This window comes from Hyperolius riggenbachi, chromosome 7, assembly GCF_040937935.1.
Source record: "Hyperolius riggenbachi isolate aHypRig1 chromosome 7, aHypRig1.pri, whole genome shotgun sequence".
Taxonomy (NCBI): domain Eukaryota; kingdom Metazoa; phylum Chordata; class Amphibia; order Anura; family Hyperoliidae; genus Hyperolius; species Hyperolius riggenbachi.
The window spans coordinates 62,168,652-62,190,720 of NC_090652.1; the positions used below are offsets into that span (position 1 = coordinate 62,168,652).

Genomic DNA, 22,069 nt, shown 5'->3' on the forward strand with positions numbered 1-22,069 from the left:
GATACTTCAAATAGGTATTGTGGCAGGTTTGGTATTTTTGGACGCTCCCTGGAAGGTGGTGGGTATTGCTTGGAGGGTGTCGATGGGTTCTTCTCTGGCATTCACAGTTCTGATAGGTGTTACGCTGAGACCTGTAGTACTTATGGGCATGTTTCGGTGGCTTCTGCTTCCGATGAGGTCGGTTTCCGGAGGATTGACTCTAGAATTTGGCCTTGTCGGGCTGACCCGACCTTCATGAGTGTTCAGTCAGATTTTTTGGGAAATATCAGTTTTGAGAGACGTCTGGAAGCCGTCTCGGGGGGGGGGGGGGGGGGTGTACTGTATTGATCCGCTCTGCTGTCTGCACGGACAGACAGCTTTTTGACCATTTTGTAGGTCTGAGTGCTGCAGGTCCCTGGAAAGGAGACCTGTCTTCACACTGCAAGTTTCAGAGTTGCTCTGCTGGTGAGGAATTTGCATCCACTTATCATGCAAATTGCTTAGCTGCTTCCTTTGATGGCTTGCAGTATAAATACCTTTTGCTCCCAGAATTCCCTGCTGGTCATAGAGGTTTGTTCCTGCTACTTACCTGGCAGTCGACAGGAAATCGTTCTGTCTGTTTGGATTGCATCCGCCCTAGCGGTAGTGGCGGTGGTTCCTTCTGTACTCTGTCTTAGGGGTGCAAGCCAGAGCAGTGGTTGCTACTGGTTTCATCATCTGTATGTCTGTCTGGATCGCATCCGCCCTAGTGGTAGTGGCGGTGGTTCCTTCTGCACTCTGTCTGGGAGTGTAGGCCAGAGCTGCAGTTGCTACTGGTTACTCCTTCTGTCTGTCTTGTCTGAAACGAACGCTTGCTGTAGGCTCGGTGAGGTAACCGTTAAGCAAGCGTTCGCGTTCTCTATTAATTTTTCGTGTTACATTGGTTAGTTAGGGTGGCACGCTTGTCACTGGGCGCCTAACGTGCAGTGATCGTGTCTTAAACGTGTTCTCTGTTGCGAATGAGTGCGGAGTTCGTGTTTAGCTAGCGTTTGTTATTTTCCTTGGCGTTCTGATCATTGTTGTTTGCTGTGTCTTTCTCGCTACTCTTGTGCTCTGTCTCTACTTGGTCTTGTGTCACTGTTGGCAATCGCGATTGCGTTCCCACTTGGTTTCCGCTGTTGTGTGTTCACCGTCGGCGGGTGGCGACTAGATTGGTGGACACACATACATTCTGTCTCTGTACTCACTTTTCTCTCTACAGGTGCATTGCACCAAAGCTGGGTTCTATCGTTTGATACGCTTGTGGAGGACTTCCGCAGTGTCAGCGCACATCTTGTGCGCTGACCACGGAGATAATTTCACAATTGTTACACTAAGTAGTTTGCACGTGGAAACTACTTAGCACTGTAGTCAGCACGTGCAACGCATGTTAGAACGTGCAAAGTGGCTTTTCACTGGTGTGCTAACATTTTGCACGCTTTAGTGAATCAAGCCCATTGTATTTATTAATTTCCAGGTTAAAGAGTTCACTTCCTGACTGAAATCAGGAAGTAAAAAAAATAAAGCTGAGCAAAAGCGCTTATAAAAGTGCTTATAAAAGCACTTTTCGAAGCGCAAATTGCAGGGAAAAGCTCTTCAAAAATCAATCTCTCAATCTATGGTAGGCTCCACCTACTTTTCTGAATATTAATCCCAGTCACCCAGTGACCAACTGTGCAAAGTTTGAGAACCCTGCCATTAATAGTGTAAGAATGGCTGCAGTTTACATTTTCCCAGTGAAATTTGTATTTGTCTCTGTCCACTTTTTGTTTATGGGAAAACCAAGTAGTATCCTATATGTTATTCCAGGTAATGTACTATGTGTGTGCCATATTTCATTCAAATCCGTTCCGCCATTGTTGCGTGATCGAGTAAAAAACATCCAAACATCCAAACTTTCCCATTATTATTATATAATATATATTATTATATAATATTAGTGACATTTTACAGGCAGCCAGTGCAGTGAGCGAAGGATCGGCATAATGTGGCAATGGCGAGGTTTGTTAGCAATCTGGCAGCAGCATTCTGTACTAATTGTGTAACAGGTCTCTTCTGCCAGAATACCAGGAGGCGTTCACCAGACACTGATCAACATCAACCGTTTCAATAAGGGTAAATATAGTACAACCCAAAAAGGTTAATTCAAAATATGTAGCAAATGGGATAACTCCAACAGGAACAACTATCACTCAATAATACCATTCTCTGGCTGTTCTCTTCTTATAACTACAAATACCTTCAGGCTCGCTAGGGAAAGAAATCTTTCCAATCTTCTTGGAAAGATTTTTTGCAGGCTTTTAGCAGATGGGATTTGTCCATAGAATAAGCATAAATTACGAAATAAATAAATATATAAATATCTCAAAATAAATAAGTAAATAAATACATTACCAGGGTTCTCTTTCTATTGTTTTCTTTCCTCGGAGTGCTTTCCAGCAAGAATCAGTCATCCAGGTAAATGTATGAACAACGCATCTAACTGCAATCTATTCTTTCCACAGGTGAATCAATCCATTCCGACAATCTCATCCAAGGTAAGAATATGCTAGGTTAGTAACTGTAGTAAGTAAATCCACTGTTATTGATTCTTTCTTGCACAGATATCTGGGCCTATGTTGTCTCCCTAGAGTGGAGCATCATGTGAGATCTGACTGTTCAAAACGAATAAACCCTCTCAAGTTCTTGCTAAACTAGGAAGGATATATTTTAAAATAAGAGGGATATCATTCTTAGACAGCTAGCGGCTCATTACTGCCAGGAGGACATTGCATGGGGGAAGTAACATTAGCTTAGATAGTTTCCTAAGAGGCCATCATTGATATGCTTTCTCTATATTCTCCAACAGTGAAGATACAGACATCAGCAGGAATACTAGTTGTTTTGTAGAAAGATTGCAGTCAATGTAGAAGAAACATACTGTATGACCCGTGTAGGCAGGTTATTAATGATGGTGGAGCAAACAGGCAAATCTTTAACTTTTCTGGGAACAAGAAATAATTATATGCAACCAGACACTAAATAACTGGCTCTTGTCTAGTGATGACTGTAATCAGCTAATTATGATTATGCAAAATTTTGCGTCAATTATCACAATTACGTCTATACATAATTACGATTTGTAAATTCAATTGATTTTACATAGTTGTTTTGCGTAAGATTTTGCGAAATTTTTGCGTAATTTCATGCCAACTTCAAAGAGACACTGTAACTAAAAAAAGTCTCCTGGGGGAACTCCGCTCGGGAGGGGGAAGCCTCAGGATCCTAATGGGGCTTCCCCGTCCTCCTCTGTCCCACGGGGGTCTTGCTGCAGCCCTTCAAAGCCAGCGCAACAAATCCGACAGCCTGTTCAATATTTACATTTCCAGGCTTCAGCGGGGGCGCTGTTTCGGCTTTTGGCTCCGAAGTAGACGGAAATACCCGATCTCAGTCATACGGGCTACAATTGCAGGCGGTACAGGTCCTGGTTTGTGAGGCCTGTATAGAGGACATTGCAGTAGTCCAGCTGTAATGTGATGAAGGCTTGAACAAGTTGTAAAATCCTCTGGGGGAATGAGATGTTTAATTTTTGCAATATTCTTCAGATGAAAGTAGGAAGATTTGACTACAGCCGAGATTTGGTTTCTAAAGCTCAATTCCCCATCGATTAGCACACCAAGGCCTTGATTCACTAAAGGGTGCTAAGTGTTAGCACGCCAGACAAAAGGTCTGCTTTACACGCTAATATGCGCACAAGCATTAGCGCGCACAAAGATTAGCGCTGCAATGTCTGAAATACGCCTGAAAAGCTATTTTACACGGTGTGACATTTCGCAAGCACCGGTGCGACGTTTCGGGCGCACCAACTTAACGCACGATCAGTAACAGCTTTAGACGTGCAAACTACTTAGCACTAGTGTTGGGCGAACAGTGTTCGCCACTGTTCGGGTTCTGCAGAACATCACCCTGTTCGGGTGATGTTCGAGTTCGGCCGAACACCTGGTGGTGTTCGGCCAAACTGTTCGCATTCGCCCGAACGGCTCAATTCCTGGCCGAACCTGGCCGAACAGGGCCCCTGTTCGGCCGAACAGGGCCCTGTTCGGCCGAATACGGCCCCCCTATGGGGTCGCAGGCATAAGGGGGGAGCATGCCCCGATCGCGGGGGGGGGGGGGGGTCGGAAATTCCCCCCACCCCCTCCGCTAGTGCTCCCCCCTTCTGCCAGCTTCCCCATACAAAAGTTTAAGGAAAGTACCGGTGGTAGTGGATGGCCTGGCAGTGGCACTGTGGAGTGAGGAGGAGGATTCCGGAGAGTGACGCGTTGAGGGAGGCCGGGCAGCGGGCGGTTCAGCGGTAGTACCCATGTGGTACTTCCACCCTTTCTCTGACCTCACGCCTGCTGCCCGGCCTCCCTCAACGCGTCACTCTCCGGACTCCTCCTCCTCACTCCACAGTGCCACTGCCAGGCCATCCACTACCACCGGTACTTTCCTTAAACTTTTGTATGGGGAAGCGGGCAGAGGGGGGAGCGCTAGCGGAGGGGGTGGGGGGAATTTCCGACCCCCCCCCTCAATCGGGGCATGCTCCCCCCTTATGCCTGCGACCCCATAGGGCCCCCAAAAGCGGGATGTTCGGGGAGTTCGGGGTTCGGCCCGAACATGCCGAACATCGCGGTCATGTTCGGCGAACTTTCCCGAACCCGAACATTCAGGTGTTCGCCCAACACTACTTAGCACCATAGTTTGCACGTCCAAACCTTTTAGGCGTGCTAACTGTGTTAGCACCCTTTTTTAAATCAAGCCCCTAGGATGCCCGAAGTGACATGTGACATGATGAGATAGACATGTGTATGTACAGTTCCTAGCACACAAATAACTATGCTGTGTTCCTTTTTTTTTTCTTTGCCTGAAAGAGTTAAATATCAGGTATGTAAGTGGCTGACTCAGTCCCGACTCAGACAGGAAGTGACTACAGTATGACCCTCACTGATAAGAAATTCCAACTGTAAAACACTTTCCTAGCAGAAAATGGCTTCTGAGAGCAGGAAAGAGATAAAAAGGTTCAATAGTTCATAGATTTTAGCTCTGGCATACTTTAATGAATGTGTCATTGAGCAAAAACAATAAAACAGTTAAAACTTAAAAAGTAGATTTAAACATAAAATAAAACTGTGGAATATCTTAAAAAGTCATTTTTAGGAGAAGGAAGGATACAATCGTTTATTTCATTAGTTTATTTTCACTTCGGGTGTCCTTTAAAAAATAAGAGCTGTTTATGTCTGAATTCCCAATCCTAATTGGTGTTGATTCCCCCTCCAAGCCAGCGTGGACTGTGGTGGCCAAATTAAGCTGGTTTTATTATAATTTTGGCTCTGTCTATTGACCGTGCCCAAATTACTGCATCAGTGCCGCTATAGCCATAATTCTCATTACGGTCTATGGCGGCACCAGGTGTGCCAAAATTGAGACTAAATACTGGACGAGGTTAATTTTAGTGCACAATAGTCAGGGGATCATTGTGGATCATTCTTTTTAGCTGAAAATTAAGGTTTATTGTATTTTTGTTTTTACAAGTGTATCTGGAGGCTTATAACTGTATCATTTCTGTATCTTCCTAACAGGCAATACTGGCAATAGCCAAATTAATCCCTGTAACAAAGTAAGTGCTTGTTCTTTATGAGTTCTAAGTCAGGCAATTAGGTAGTCTAAAGGTGGTCACGATACAAACGATACAATAAAAAGATCCGATTTTACAGCAATTCAATAAATATGATCGGATCTCACGAAAAAAATCGAAAGCCTTTTTTTTTCATTCAACTAAAAAATCCAATCGGGGTTCCTGTTTTTTTCGATTTTTATCGATCTGGAATACTGGAAATTTTTCTTACATTTTTCTAAAGATTGTATGGTGTGTGGTCACCTTCAGGTCCTTCCACACTGCGCCCATTGGGTTACAATGCTATTGAAATGCAACGGTGCCAAATAGTTGCACCACACATAAACATACGGAGAAGCATACAGTACAGTGAACACATCCTTCACTGCTTCTGTAAACACACATGTTCTCTGGTAAACGCACAGAATGCTGTACATTACACCGACAGGACCTGCTGTACCGCACCCAATGTGAACAACATACCATAGGAATATCATTCCAACGTATTGAGCATGAAAGGACCCTTAAGGTGGCCCTACACTTGACGTTTTACCCATCAATAATGGGCAGCTTTCATAACTGTGATTGAATCTGCTAGTAATCAATGCTGCAAATGGTGCCCGATTGATCAATTTCTGTACAAAAATAATTGATTGGTCAACTGTACAGGACTGAAAATGTTGCTCAATCGGCAACAGGTCAGGAGAGCATCGTCAGCGGTGTTCGATTTGGTAATGCCTGAGTGTTGGCAGCAGAGCTGTGCTCTCACCTTTTCTGTTGCCACATCTTGTCCAGTGCCCTTATTCCATGCTGTGGGACTCCTTCTCCTTGTGTGATGTTACAAATGCTGGGGTTTAAGTACTAGAGGTCTGTTGTGTATGTAGCCTTGTGTTTGGTCCCAGAACTCTAGTGTTTGAGGTCCAGCTTTTGTCATATGACACAAGGAGAGAAGGTACTGGACATAGGAGGAAGTGCAGCAGTGGGAAAGGTGAGAGCTCTGCTGCCAACACCTGGGGGAAGCACAGATAGCAGCAACAGCTCCACAGATTTAATACTGAATTAGTTTGAATATCTGTGCAGAGTGTGGGCAGCTAACAGATCCCTCTCTGATCAGATTTGATCAGAGAGGGTTCCAGTAGCGTACTTAGGGCATTTGACACCCGGTGCTGGGCATTATAAGACACCCCCCCTCACCCCGAGTGTGGCATACAGGAGGGGGAACCAGTGCAAGAAGGAGAGGCAGCGGGAACAGCGGCGGGGAGGGGGACCAGAACTCCCTCCCCTCCTTCTGTTCTTTCCCCCTCCATATATGCAGTGGCAAGCAGGCGGCAGAGAATTACTCACCTGACTGGAGCTCAGCGTCAGTCACCATCGTCATATGTCTCCGCCTTCAATGCCGCTCACTGTGCTTCCACTAATCAGGAAGCACAGTGAGCATCAATGAAGACCTGTGGCGACAGTGACGCTGCACTCCAGTGCTTGGAACACAGCAGTCAGGTCAGTAATTCTCCGCCTGCCTGCTTGCCTCCGTGTATATGGAGGGGGAGAGAGAGAGCAGAAGGCTGCCCCTCCTTCTAGCACTGCTTCCCCTTCTACTCTGCCACAGTGGGGAGTCTTAGCAACACCCCCCTCCCTGTCAGCCACCCGGTGCACCATGCACCCTGGTGCCCAATAATAGAACGCCCGGAGGGATCTATCTGTTAGTTGTTCTGGTGTATGGCCACCTTTAATGTAGTAAATACGAAGGAGGCACTCGATTGGCTTCAAACTTGCGTTTTATCAAATCCCAGTAATGTGTATTACTGGGATTTGATAAAACGCAAGTTTGAAGCCAATTGAGTGCCTCCTTCGTATTTACTACATTGAACCGTGTGTGGAGTGGTGACCCACAGAGGGATTGTGCACCGGCAACATAGACCTGACTAGGCCTATTCCACAGGGACTCACTGCAGTTTGCTTGTTATGGCCACCTTTAGGCATGTGGAAAATGTGCAGATTGCGCAATACATGAAAATGTCCTGATTGGAGAATTTTTCTAGCAATTACAATTTGGATCTATTCAAAATTACTCAGTTCCTACACTTGTGTGAAGAGTGAGATCAATCACCCTATCTGGGAAAAAAGACACAGAGACAACGGGAGCCACAGTAGTACAGTACATCACAGTAAACAGCAATTCAATAGCACAGAATGGAGTTGTACAAAGGAGGGTTACAAGGGGGGCCAACCATCCACTATGAGCAGGTGGAGGTGCACAAACCTGACTCTACTTAGGTGTCCAGGCAGGCTGGATGCAGTTGCACTCCTGTTACAAGAGTCACCAGTTGGTCCTGGAGGTGGCAAGAGCCACAAGAGGCCACCGGTACAGCCCTCTCAAGGAGGGTGAAAGCACAATAGGGGAGATGAGGTCCACATTGGTGAAATAAAACGTTGTTAGAAACAAATAAAAAAAAGATGTGGCTTATCTCAATGAAGACAAATTCAGGTAATACATTAATTTCAATATGCACAGGCAAAGCGTTTCGTGAGTCTATACCCACTTCCTCAGGCCAATTAAAATGCCAATGTGTGCTGAGAGCCAAACTCTGAACATCTCCCTACACTTGCCATGTTTACTAGAGATGTCACTAACATCCAATTTTGGGTCCGCGAACTAGTGATGATCAAAATCAGCAAAATTACGATTTCACAAAATTTTGCGTACATTTTTGCAATTACGCCTATACATAATTACGATTTGCAAACTAAATTGATTTCGTAGTCATTCGTAATTTTGCATAAAAATGTGTGTAATTTCACGAAATTTTGCATAATTTTGTGCTGACTTTAAAGGTTAATAGCAAAGCCCCCATACGTGCTACTGACACCAAAATTGCTACCTATTTTAAAGGGAATAGTAGGTACAAGGGGAAAAAATAATTTTCCAAAAAGACCATATAGTTTTTGAGAAAATCGATTTAAGAAATGCAAAGAAAAATGGTTTTTAAACTTGGAAAAATTACAGTTTAAAAACCATTTTTCTTTGCATTTTTTAAATTGATTTTCTCAAAAACTACAATGTCTTTTTGACTTGTACCTAATATTCTCCTTTACATATGTACCGATTTTGGTAGCAATAGCATGTATGGGGGCTTTGCTATTATCCTCCAAAGTCCACACAAAATTACGAAAATGTACGCAAAATTATAAAATACTACTATTACATACGAAATCAATTACGATTTTCCCTGAAATTTCGCATTTCGATTACGATGCGTAAATGCAAGTTTCGATGAAAAATTCTGCATATGCGAAATCACGGCCCATCACTACCGCAAACAGTGAACACCAACTTCCTCAAATGTTCGTGAACAGGCGAACCCAGCGAACCGCCATAGACTTCAATGGGCAAGCTAATTTTAAAACCTGCAGGGACTCTTTCTGGCTACAAAAGTGATGGGAAAGTTGTTTCAAGGGGTCTAACACCTGGACAGGGGCATGCCGGAGGGGGATCCATGCCAAAAGTCCCACCAAAAATTACGGAGTTGACACAGAGTCTGGTTTTAATCACAATACATTCCAACACATAATGCACTGGAGTTGTACTCTGTTCCTGCAACTTAATGTGGCCACAATAGCAGTAGTGTGCACAGCTCTGGGTGTCAGTGGGCTGTGGAGTGTCACACCCAGAGAAATGCAATAGTACTATCAGAATACAGTGAAAAATAATGCACTGGAGTGGTACTCTGTGCCTGCAACTTAAAGAGGAACTGACGCGAAAATCTTAAAATGTAAAACACATACAAATAGGAAGTACATTTCTTCCAGAGTAAAATTACTTCTCTCCTATGTTGCTGTCACTTACAGTAGGAAGTAGAAATCTGATATTACCGACAGGATTTGGGTTAGTCCATCTCTTCTAGGGGGATTCTCAGCATGGCCTTTATTCTTTATAAAGAAATTCCCTGAAAAAGATTTATACAAAGATGCTGGCCAGCCTCCGTGCTCTCTGTACACTTTTTTGGCTGTTGGATGGAGCAACTGCCGTTCACTAAGTGCTTTTAAAAATAAAGAAAACCCTGAGATCCCCCCATGCGAAGATGGGCTAGTCCAAAATCTGTCGGTAATGTCAGATTTCTACTACTTACTGTAAGTGACAGCAACATAGGAGAAAAGTAATTTATGGCTCATTTTACTCTGTAAGAAACATACTTCTTATTTGTATATGTTTACATTTATTTGAAAATGTAAGATTTTCGTGACAGAGGTCCTTTAATGTGGCAACAAATATCAGTACAGTAGTGTGCACAGCTCTGGGTGTCAGTTGGCTGTGGAGTACTAGCCCTCAAAAGGGATATTTGGGGTGCTTTCAGCAAGCAGTCAGTAAGGAACAAGAACACAGGCCTAGCTAATGCTTTCCCTACCTATCTGCAGCAAGTCTGTTCCTGCTCTCACTAACAGCAGCCAGCAGAGAATGAATCCAATATGGCCACCATAACTGCTTTTTAATAGGGGGTGGGGGGAGCTGATTGGCCGCCACGTGTCTGCTGACTATGAGGTAAGTGGTCGAAGTTTAGCTCCATGATGATGTATAAAGGGCGGTTAGAACATGCTAATGGTTCGCAGTTTACCGAGAACGCAAACAGCAGAAATTCATCGGGAACTGTTTGCCTTCCAACAGTTTTGGGCAATTTCTAATGTTTACTGCTCACTAAACATCACCTGCAAGAACTGGTAACTTAACCACTTGCCGACCGCCCCCAGCCGATGGGCGGCGGCAAAGACTGGGCCCAAACGACCGCAATACGCCCATCGACGGGGGCGGCTGCGGGAGTGGCTATGCGGCGATCGCGTCATTCGTGACGCGATCAGCCGCCGGGGACTGGCTCCGCCCACCGCTCGTAGTAACCCGCCGGCCGTTCGGAAGCGCCGGCGGGTTACTAGCACCCGGATCGCCGCATGTACATAGTATAATAGGCTTTGTAATGTATACAAAGCCTATTATACTGGCTGCCTCCTGCCCTGGTGGTCCCAGTGTCCGAGGGACCACCAGGGCAGGCTGCAGCCACGCTAGTCTGCACCAAAGCACACTGATTTCCCCCCCCCCTTCCCCCTGATCGCCCACAGCACCCCTCAGACCCCCCCCTGCCCACCCCCCAGACCACTGTTTGCACCCAGTCACCCCCCTAATCACCCATCAATCACTCCCTGTCACTATCTGTCAACGCTATTTTTTTTTAATCCCCCCCCTGCCCACTGCCCCCTCCTGATCACCCCCCATCCCTCAGATTCTCCCCAGACCCCCCCCCCAGACCCCCCCCCCTGTGTACTGTATGCATCTATCCCCCCTGATCACCTGTCAATCACCTGTCAATCACCCATCAATCACCCGTCAATCACCCGTCAATCACCCCCTGTCACTGCTACCCATCAATCAGCCCCTAACCTGCCCCTTGCGGGCAATTTGATCACCCACCCACACCAATAGATCGCCCGCAGATCCGACATCAGATCACCTCCCAAGTGCAGTGTTTACATCTCTTCTCTCCTCTAAACACCCACTAATTACCCATCAATCACCCATCAATCACCCCCTATCTCCACCTGTCACTGTTACCCATCAGATTCGACCCTAATCTACCCCTTGCGGGCACCCAATCACCCGCCCACACGCTCAGATTGCCCTCAGACCCCCCTTTATCAATTCGCCAGTGCAATATTTACATCTGTTATTCCCTGTAATAACCCACTGATCACCTGTCAATCACCTATCAATCACCCCCTGTCACTGCCACCCATCAATCACCCCCTGTCACTGCCACCCATCAATCAGCCCCTAACCTGCCCCTTGCGGGCAATCTGATCACCCACCCACACCAATAGATCGCCCGCAGATCCGACATCAGATCACCTCCCAAATCCATCGTTTACATCTATTCTCTCCTCTGAACACCCACTAATTACCCATCAATCACCCCCTATCACCACCTGTCACTGTTACCCATCAGATTAGACCCTAATCTGCCCCTTGCGGGCACCCAATCACCCGCCCACACGCTCAGATTGCCCTCAGACCCCCCTTTATCAATTCGCCAGTGCAATATTTACATCTGTTATTCCCTGTAATAACCCACTGATCACCTGTCAATCACCTGTCAATCACCCCCTGTCACTGCCACCCATCAATCACCCCCTGTCACTGCCACCCATCAATCAGCCCCTAACCTGCCTCTTGCGGGCAATCTGATCACCCACCCACACCAATAGATCGCCCGCAGATCCGACATCAGATCACCTCCCAAATCTATCGTTTACATCTATTCTCTCCTCTAAACACCCACTAATTACCCATCAATCACCCCCTATCACCACCTGTCACTGTTACCCATCAGATTAGACCCTAATCTGCCCCTTGCGGGCACCCAATCACCCGCCCACACACTCAGATTGCCCTCAGACCCCCCCTTATCAATTCGCCAGTGCAATATTTACATCTGTTATTCCCTGTAATAACCCACTGATCATCTGTCAATCACCTATCAATCACCCCCTGTCACTGCCACCCATCAATCACCCCCTGTCACTGCCACCCATCAATCAGCCCCTAACTTGCCCCTTGCGGGCAATCTGATCACCCACCCACACCAATAGATCGCCCGCAGATCCGACATCAGATCACCTCCCAAGTGCAGTGTTTACATCTCTTCTCTCCTCTAAACACCCACTAATTACCCATCAATCACCCCCTATCACCACCTGTCACGGTTACCCATCAGATTAGACCCTAATCTGCCCCTTGCGGGCACCCAATCACCCGCCCACACCTCAGAACGTCCTCAGACCCCAGCCCTGATCACCTCGCTAGTGCATTGCTTGCATCTATTTTCCCCCTCTAATCACACCTTGAGACACCCATCAATCACCTCCTGTCACCCCCTAGCACACCTACCCATCAGATCAGGCCCTAATTTGCCCCGTGTGGGCTCCTGATCACTCGGCCAAACCCTCAGATCCCCCTCAGACCCCCTTCCGATCACCTCCCCAGTGCATTGATTGCATCTATTTTCCCCTCTAACCGCCCCCTGAGACACCCATCAATCACCTCCTGTCACCCCCCTAGCACTCCTATCCATCAGATCAGGCCCAAAACATCCTGTCATCTAAGAGGCCACCCTGCTTATGACCGGTTCCACAAAATTTGCCCCCTCATAGACCACCTGTCATCAAAATTTGCAGATGCTTATACCCCTGATCAGTCATTTTGAGAAATTTGGTTTCCAGACTACTCACAGTTTTGGGCCCGTAAAATGCCAGGGCAGTATAGGAACCCCACAAGTGACCCCATTTTAGAAAGAAGACACCCCAAGGTATTCTGTTAGGTGTATGATGAGTTCATAGAAGATTTTATTTTTTGTCAAAAGTTAGTGGAAATTGGATTTTTATTGTTTTTTTCACAAAGTGTCATTTTTCACTAACTTGTGACAAAAAATAAAATCTTCTATGAACTCACCATACCGCTAACGGAATACCTTGGGGTGTCTTCTTTCTAAAATTGGGTCACTTGTGGGGTTCCTATACTGCCCTGGCATTTTAGGGGCCCTAAACCGTGAGGAGTAGTCTAGAAAACAAATGCCTCAAAATGACCTGTGAACAGGACGTTGGGCCCCTTAGCGCACCTAGGCTGCAAAAAAGTGTCACACGTGGTATCGCCATACTCAGGAGAAGTAGTATAATGTGTTTTGTGGTGTATTTTTACACATACCCATGCTGGGTGGGAGAAATCTCTCTGTAAATGGACAATTGTGTGTAAAAAAAATCAAAAATGTGTCATTTACAGAGATATTTCTCCCACCCAGCATGGTTATATGTAAAAATACACCACAAAACACATTATACTACTTCTTCTGAGTACGGCGATACCACATGTGTGACACTTTTTTGCAGCCTAACTGTGCTAAGGGGCCCAAAGTCCAATGAGTACCTTTAGGATTTCACAGGTCATTTTGAGACATTTGGGTTCAAGACTACTCCTCACGGTTTAGGGCCCCTAAAATGCCAGGGCAGTATAGGAACCCCACAAGTGACCCCATTTTAGAAAGATGACACCCCAAGGTATTCTGTTAGGTGTATGATGAGTTCATAGAAGATTTTATTTTTTGTCACAAGTTAGCGGAAATTGATATGTATTGTTTTTTTTTTCACAAAGTGTCATTTTCCGCTAACTTGTGACAAAAAAAAATCTTCTATGAACTCACCATACTCCTAACAGAATACCTTGGGGTGTCTTCTTTCTAAAATGGGGTCACTTGTGGGGTTCCTATACTGCCCTGGCATTTTAGGGGCCCTAAACCGTGAGCAGTAGTCTAGAATCCAAATGCCTCAAAATGACCTGTGAATAGGACGTTAGGCCCCTTAGCGCACCTAGGTTGCAAAAAAGTGTCACACATGTGGTATCGCCGTACTCAGAAGAAGTAGTATATTGTGTTTTGGGGTGTATTTTTACACATACCCATGCTGGGTGGGAGAAATATCTCTGTAAAAGGACAATTGTGTGTAAAAAAAAAATCAAACAATTGTCATTTACAGAGATATTTCTCCCAACCAGCATGGGTATGTGTAAAAATACACCCCAAAACACATTATACTACTTCTCCTGAGTACGGCGGTACCACATGTGTGGCACTTTTTTGCACCCTAAGTGCGCTAAGAGGCCCAAAGTCCAATGAGTACCTTTAGGATTTCCCAGGTCATTTTGCGACATTTGGTTTCAAGACTACTCCTCACGGTTTAGGGCCCCTAAAATGCCAGGGCAGTATAGGAACCCCACAAATGACCCCATTTTAGAAAGAAGACACCCCAAGGTATTCCGTTAGGAGTATGGTGAGTTCATAGAAGATTTTATTTTTTGTCACAAGTTAGCGGAAAATGACACTTTGTGAAAAAAAAACAATTAAAATCAATTTCCGCTAACTTGTGACAAAAAAAAAAAAATCTTCTATGAACTCACCATCCTCCTAACGGAATACCTTGGGGTGTCTTCTTTCTAAAATGGGGTAATTTGTGGGGTTCCTATACTGTCCTGGCATTTTAGGGGCCCTAAAGCGTGAGGAGTAGTCTTGAAACGAAATTTCTCAAAATGACCTGTGAAATCCTAAAGGTACTCATTGAACTTTGGGCCCCTTAGCGCAGTTAGGGTGCAAAAAAGTGCCACACATGTGGTATCGCCGTACTCAGGAGAAGTAGTATAATGTGTTTTGGGGTGTATTTTTCCACATACCCATGCTGAGTGGGAGAAATATCTCTATAAATAGACAATTGTGTGTAAAAAAAATAAAACAATTGTCATTTACGGAGATATTTCTCCCACCCAGCATGGGTATGTGTAAAAATACACCCCAAAACACATTATACTACTTCTCCTGAGTACGGCAATACCACATGTGTGGCACTTTTTTGCAGCCTAACTGCGCTAAGGGGCCAAAAGTCCAATGAGCATCTTTAGGCTTTACAGGGGTGCTTACAATTAGGCACCCTCCAAAATGCCAGGACAGTGAACACACCCCACAAATGACCCCATTTTGGAAAGTAGACACTTCAAGGTATTCAGAGAGGAGCATAGTGAGTCCGTGGCAGATTTCATTTTTTTTTGTCGCAAGTTAGAAGAAATGGAAACTTTTTTTTTTCTTTTTTTTGTCAGAAAGTGTCATTTTCCGCTAACTTGTGACAAAAAATAAAATCTTCTATGAACTCACCATGCCTCTCACTGAATACTTTGGGATGTCTTCTTTCCAAAATGGGGTCATTTGGGGGGTATTTGTACTATCCTGGAATTTTAGCCCCTCATGAAACCTGACAGGTGCGCAGAAAAGTCAGAGATGCTTGAAAATAGGAAAATTCACTTTTGGCACCATAGTTTGTAAACGCTATAACTTTTACCCAATCCAATAAATATACACTGAATGGTTTTTTTTTTATCAAAGACATGTAGCAGAATAACTTTCGCGCTCAAATGTATAGGAAATTTTACTTTATTTGAAAAATGTCAGCACAGCAAGTTAAAAAAGTCATTTTTTTGCCAAAATTCATGTCTTTTTTGATGAATATAATAAAAACTAAAACTCGCAGCAGCAATCAAATAGCAGCAAAAGAAAGCTGTATTAGTGACAAGAAAAGGAGGTAAAATTCATTTAGGTGGTAGGTTGTATGACCGAGCAATAAACCGTGAAAGCTGCAGTGGTCTGAATGGAGAAAAAGGCTCTGGTCCTTAAGGGGCGAAAAGACTGTGGTCCTCAAGTGGTTAAGGCCAATTTCCACTGTAGCTTGCCTGGCTGCATCTCCGAGACTTGCTGTGATGTGAGAATACATCCGAATTCTCTAGCAGTGCCATGCATGGCCACAAGGATTCACATGCATGGCACAATTATTGCCTATTGATTTCAATAGAGGGAAATGGTGCAAATAGCCCCTAACATGGTCGGTGCTACTGTAGAGGCAAAGGGGGCAATTGTCCCAGGGCCCCAGAACCTGCAGGGATCCCCCAAGGTTCCAACTGAAGTGAGATGATATGGTGGCTAACATATTGGGGTTGATTCACTAGAGTGCCTTAATATTCCTTATTAGGGTTAGCATGCCTTATCAGAGTAGCATAGTGAGCACTACAAACGTATGCCTGCTAAATGGCAATGACAAGAGCTCCACTCATCCTGCCCTGATCCCTGCAGGTCCAGTCACATTAAAGGACACTATCCCCGCACTTTGATTGGCCCAATAGGCTGCCACTTGACAGGCAACCTATTGGGCCAATCAAAGTGAGGGGATAATGTCCTTTAACTACTTACTGCACCTTGTGCAGTATAATCATGGCCCTGGAAAACTTCACTTGAAGTCCCAGGGCCGTGAATCTGAGTGGCGGTGAGATGAATTTTCATAAACCTCTCTGGCGGCATGATTATTTCCAGATTTTAGGGCCTTTTCTAAACATTTCAGACCCTAAAATCAGGAATTAATCATGCTGCCAGAAAGCCAGCAGCAGCCCCAGCATTCACTCACTTCCATGGGCTCCAGCGCTGCAATTTTATCTCTGTCCTCCAGGTGGCGCTGTAACGCTTTGGTGAGATCAATGATGGCGAGCCTCCGAGGACAGGAACTAGAATGGCTACTGATGTCTGGATCCCTGGGGAGGTATGTAAAAGCTCCTGCTGCTCTCCATTGACTCTCATTGAGCCTTCGGCGGCTAGCCCGAGCTTAGCTCAGGATTACCGCCAAAGAGGTTAATCCAAGTCCTCGTGGCAATGAACACTGGCATCTAATAGATGCCTGCTTCGTTGTATCTTCCTGTTGTTACAGTGCACGCATTACTTCTGATTCATGTCCTTACGTATGCAAATCGGAAATAATGACTGAGGACATCTTGTGACCAAATAGTAAAGCTACATCAAATCACATTTTATTTAATAAAAAGACCTACACTTACATCTAAAAGTAACTATTTCCCTCCCACACTCCCCCATAGTACCCAAACTTATATATATATATATATATACTACAAAAAAACATACATAGTTGCCTTAGGGACTGAACTTTTTAGGTATGTGAAGAGGGTATATAACTATAATTTTTTTTAATTTGTGGGCTTATGTGATGAACGCAAAACTGAAAAAAATGTACCTTTATTTCCAAATAAAATGTTGGTGCCATGCATTGTACTAGGGAAATATTTTAAACGTTGCAATAACCGGGACAAATGTGCAAATAAAATGTGTGGGTTTTATTTTAACACTATAATGGCCAAAACTGAGAAATAATTAATTTTTTCATTTTTTTTCCTATCAAAGTTAAAATGTGTTTATAAAATAATTCTTAGCATAATGTACCTCCCTAAGAAAGCCTAATTGGTGGTGAAAAAAACAAGAGATCATATCGTTGTGATTAGGGGCTTAATTCACAAAAGGGTGCTAAGTGTTAGCATGCCAGTGAAAAGCCCCTTAGCGCGAGCAAAGTGACTTTGCGAGTGCTAACATGCGTGCAAGAGTTTGTGGGCGCAAAGCGATATGTGGTGCATGAAAAGCGGTGCACCGGTGCGCTCGAAACGTGGCATGTGGTGTGCCTGAAACGTGGCATGTGATGCGCCCAAAATGTGACACGCAAAATGTTTCGAGCACACCAGATGCAACGTTTCAGGCACACCACATGCAACATTTCGTGAACCTTCATTTTGTGAACCTTGTTGCATTGTGGAAAATAGCTGTTTACAGCTGTTTCCAACAGTCAAAAAAGCATTCAGCAGCTACATCAGCTGCCAACAGTAAAAATGTCACCATGTAATAAATGTCAGAATGTAAATCAGGGATTTAAAATATTTTACAATGGGCAAACACTGACTAAATCATTTATATATAATTATTGTAACAATGAAGCACTTTTTTATTACATTATTTTCACTGGAGTTCCTCTTTTAATGTGTAAGGAATTTTACCTCTATGTTTCTATGCCCCACATTGTAGATGATATTGAACAGTTGCTTTGAATAGGAGTCCCCCTGCATTATTTTGTGCCCCTTTTTCTTTTGCTAGTCGGAGCTTGTCTATGTGGACTCTTGGAGGTGCAGCATCTGCTGCAATGGGGACGCCTAGTGCACGCCCAGTGCACACCCATTGCTGCTCAAGATGCGGCCTCCTCCACGCCTCTTCCTCCTCCATGCGTGCTCCTGTCTATCCCCTTTGCTGGTGGCTTCCCTGCATGCCACAGTGACCAGGAAGTAGGTCCGGGGTCACGGCCATCTTTGTTATTTACAAGACAAACTTTTAGAGTATGTATGAAATAGCCGCCGGGAGCTGATATACGGCTTACCCTGCTCCTGCACAATTCCCGGTGGTATTAGTTACTATTCCCCCTTCAGGTCCCGGTAGATGGTGGGGAATTATGTAATTCGGCTTTCAGCTATTGCTGACGGCTGAATTAGTGTTTTAAAAGTAACTTCAGCTCCATCTTCTGACGGCGTTGAAGTTACTCACTGTGCACCGCTACAGCCGTAATTCCTATTACTGTCTATGGTGGCGCCGGCTGCGCCCAAATCTTCTGCGCTGGATACAACATATTTAAAACCTTTATGTATTGATGTTAGACACATGATTGGGTTGGGGAATGGCAAAAAACGGGAAGATGGGGTGAGGATACCACGAGGATTGCAGTGGTATGTGTTTTGTATAGGTTTTCAATGTTACACATTTGCTTTAAAACTGTTTAAATGACCTTTTTTGATCCAACACCCAAAACTTTATCTCTTCTCTTTCAGAAATTCCTCTTCATCATCATTTTTTTTGCCATCCTGATAATACTTCTGGCGACAATTTTGGGCACAACACTGCCTCATGCAACAAACACAACACTGCCTCATGGAACAAACACAACACTGGTGACAAATTTGGACACAACACTGCCTCATGGAACAAACACAACACTGTCTCATGGAACAAACACAACACTGTCTCATGGAACAAACACAACACTGGTGACAATTTTGGGCACAACACTGCCTCATGGAACAAAAACAACACTGGCGATAATTTTGGGCACAACACTGCCTCATGGAACAAACACAACCCTGGTGACAATTTTGGGCACAACACTGTCTAATGGAACAAACACAACACTGTCTCATGGATGAAAAAACGATTAAGGGTTTATTTACTGAGGTTTCCCTAAACTGGACAACATTGCAGTGTATACATCATCCAGCAAACCTGGACTAGATTTTTTAATTTTTTTTTTTTTGTTCTAGGTTGTAAAAATATGCAGACAATCATTGACCTCCTGCACTCAGAACACATTCTCACCAAAGCCTGGAACACGGACAGCAAAAAACGCAACTGAGCCATCAAAATAAAGGAACTTAGTTTCTGAAAAAATACCGCAGTATGTGGCTCCCTTCTTCTGAAGGGTCCCTATTCTGCTTATGCCGGTCCGTACAGAACTGGACACTTAGGGCTTGACTCACAAACCCGTGCTAACTGATAGTACGGGCGTGCTAAACAGTTAGCACGTGAAGTGCAGTCTGCGTGCTGCAAAGTCCCTTGCACTTGAGAACGCGGACTTTTGCGCGCGATTGGCTCCCGATCACACACAAAAGTCTGCGTTCTCGCGCGCAAATGGTCGCGATCGCGCGATTGCGGGACTTTGCAGCACGCAGACTGCACTTCACGTGCTAACTGTTAAGCACGCCGTGTTAACAGTTAGCACGGGTTTGTGAATCAAGCCCTTAATGCTCTAGGAACCTGAGTTTCAACCTGAGGCGATTCTGGTCCTTAAAGAGACACTCTAACCATTTGTAGTGAATACTTGTAATAATTTTGTCTGGAAAAAAGGGCAACAGAGATAGCTGCTAGTAGAATATTGGTAAAATTACAGATATTCTACTAGTAAAATATCAACCTAATCTAGCTCTAGTCTCATACAGAACCCTCCCTCTACCATTAGCTAACCCTCAACCCTCCCTCTATTGATGGCTATTGGCTAACTTCGTTGGGGCTGCCCCGTCCCAGTGGTGCCTAACCCTTAACACAACCCCCTTCCCTGCCAAGTGGCGACTAGCAGCATTGCACAGGAAATTTGGGCACCTGGGAAAAATAGCAGGCACCGAGCTACCCACTGTGCAAATTGTGGCTAAAAATAGCAGGCGATTCACACTTCTTCTTATAGCAGACGATTTACACTATTTCTTTGGATGCCCAAAATTCCCATTGCAATGCCCATCATTGCCGCTAATTGTGGCTTCAGGCACCCACCTTCCCCTTCAATGCCGCTAATCATGGCTTTTACCATTGCCGCAGCTTGTGCTAATAGCTGCCTTGGGTACCCATCATTGCAGCTAATCGTAGCTTCTGGTGCCAACATTTTACCTTAACTGCTGCAAATCACTTTTTATCATTGATGCCTAAGGCGGTGTCCTTTTTGATTCGCATATAGTAGAATGCAGTCGATTATTAAGGGTACCCACTTTTACTGTAATTTCCAGGTTTGAGCATCCAACTTCCTATAGCTACATATTGCTGTATATTGTATGTAGCCCCACCTTCCCAGTGATGTTTAGCCTAGGCTGTTTAGCTATGTGGAATTCTCACCCCCAGGGCCGGGCCGAGGCATAGGCTGGAGAGGCTCCAGCCTCAGGGCGCAGTGTAGGAGGGGGTGCACAATTCATTCAGCTGTCATTCCTAATTGTGTTTGAAGCAGAAAGAAATAAGAAAAGGAGATACATGGTAGTGACTACAAGCCAGATAACTAGAGATTAAGGTGTTGGGGGCCCTGGGGTGCCTCTTAGTCTAATAGCAATCAGTGTGTGACGGCTGGGGTGGGAGGGATGGAGGGGCGCATTTTGGTGTCTCAGCCTTGGGTGCTGGAGGACCTTGTCCCAGCTCTGCTCACCCCCAGTGCATTCTGGGAGACCAGGCATATTTTGTACTGGCTTCGGAATTCTCAGAAATGAACATTCCGCAGAAATCACCTATAAATGAGGTAGAGGGGATAGATTTTACAATTGGAAAATACTGACTAAATAATTTATAAATTAAATTTGTAAGAAAAAAAAATAGCACTTGTATTCATTATGCACATTTTATTTTTCATGTAAACATAGTTGCATATTTTTTTTTTTTTTAGTTTAATAAATCATTTTAAATCATTTTGGTATTTCTTCATTAACTACGTGTGAATAAGAAACCTGCTGATGACCTTGAGTGCTGCTCTATGTTCTGGAACAACTGGCACCGCTTACTAATACGCACAAGTGGAGGGAAAGGATCATTCAGTGAGGAGACCAAATAATTATTATGCACCTTTTATAACCCACTAGTGACTTTAGCCCATATAAATACGGGCTGTAGGTCTGTCATTGCCGCCGCAGGCACCTGCCGGGGAGTGACTGACTGTCCGTGTTTTAAACCACAATAACAATAACAGTGTCTAGAATTACAATAAAATGAATTCTAGAAGCATTCTCATTGCTTCTTATCCATCACATGCCCGCATCTGCCTACGTTCCACCAATCCAGGCGCCAAGAATACTAAGGGCTTGATTCACAAAGTGGTGCTAACTGTTAGCACGCCTGTGAAAACCCCCTTAGCGCGTCTAAACAAGCTTTTCGCGCATAAAACTTTACGCGCGCAAAACTTTATGCGCATAAAACTTTACGCGCGCAAAACTTTATGCGCATAAAACTTTACGCGCGTACTGCACAGAGCGCAGGGCGCTCCGCGCGAAGTGCCCATTAAAGCCTATGGGACTTAGATCTGATTGAGAAATTCGGTGGTAACCTACTTAGCACCCTGGTTAGCGCGTCTAAAGACTTTAGACGTGCTAAGTAGGTTAGCACCGCTTTGTGAATCAAGCCCTAAGTATTCGATAGGTTTTAGTGCTGCCACAGCTTGGTGTATGGAAGGGTCCAAAACATGAAAAAGTGTGCCCCA

General features: G+C 44.7%; 1 protein-coding gene across 2 annotated transcripts in view; it reads left to right on the forward strand.

Annotated features, from left to right (window-relative positions):
- The window catches only part of LOC137525531 (ice nucleation protein-like), a 41,245-nt gene extending 21,655 nt beyond the window's left edge, over positions 1–19,590 (forward strand). For both annotated transcript variants that reach the window (XM_068246661.1, XM_068246662.1), the window contains 3 exons: positions 2,502–2,534; positions 5,595–5,632; positions 18,903–19,590. In XM_068246661.1, the coding sequence (XP_068102762.1) occupies positions 2,502–2,534; positions 5,595–5,632; positions 18,903–19,274 (443 nt within the window). In that variant the 3' untranslated portion in view covers positions 19,275–19,590. The remainder of the gene's footprint in view (positions 1–2,501; positions 2,535–5,594; positions 5,633–18,902) is intronic.
- The last annotated feature ends 2,479 nt before the right edge of the window (positions 19,591–22,069 follow it).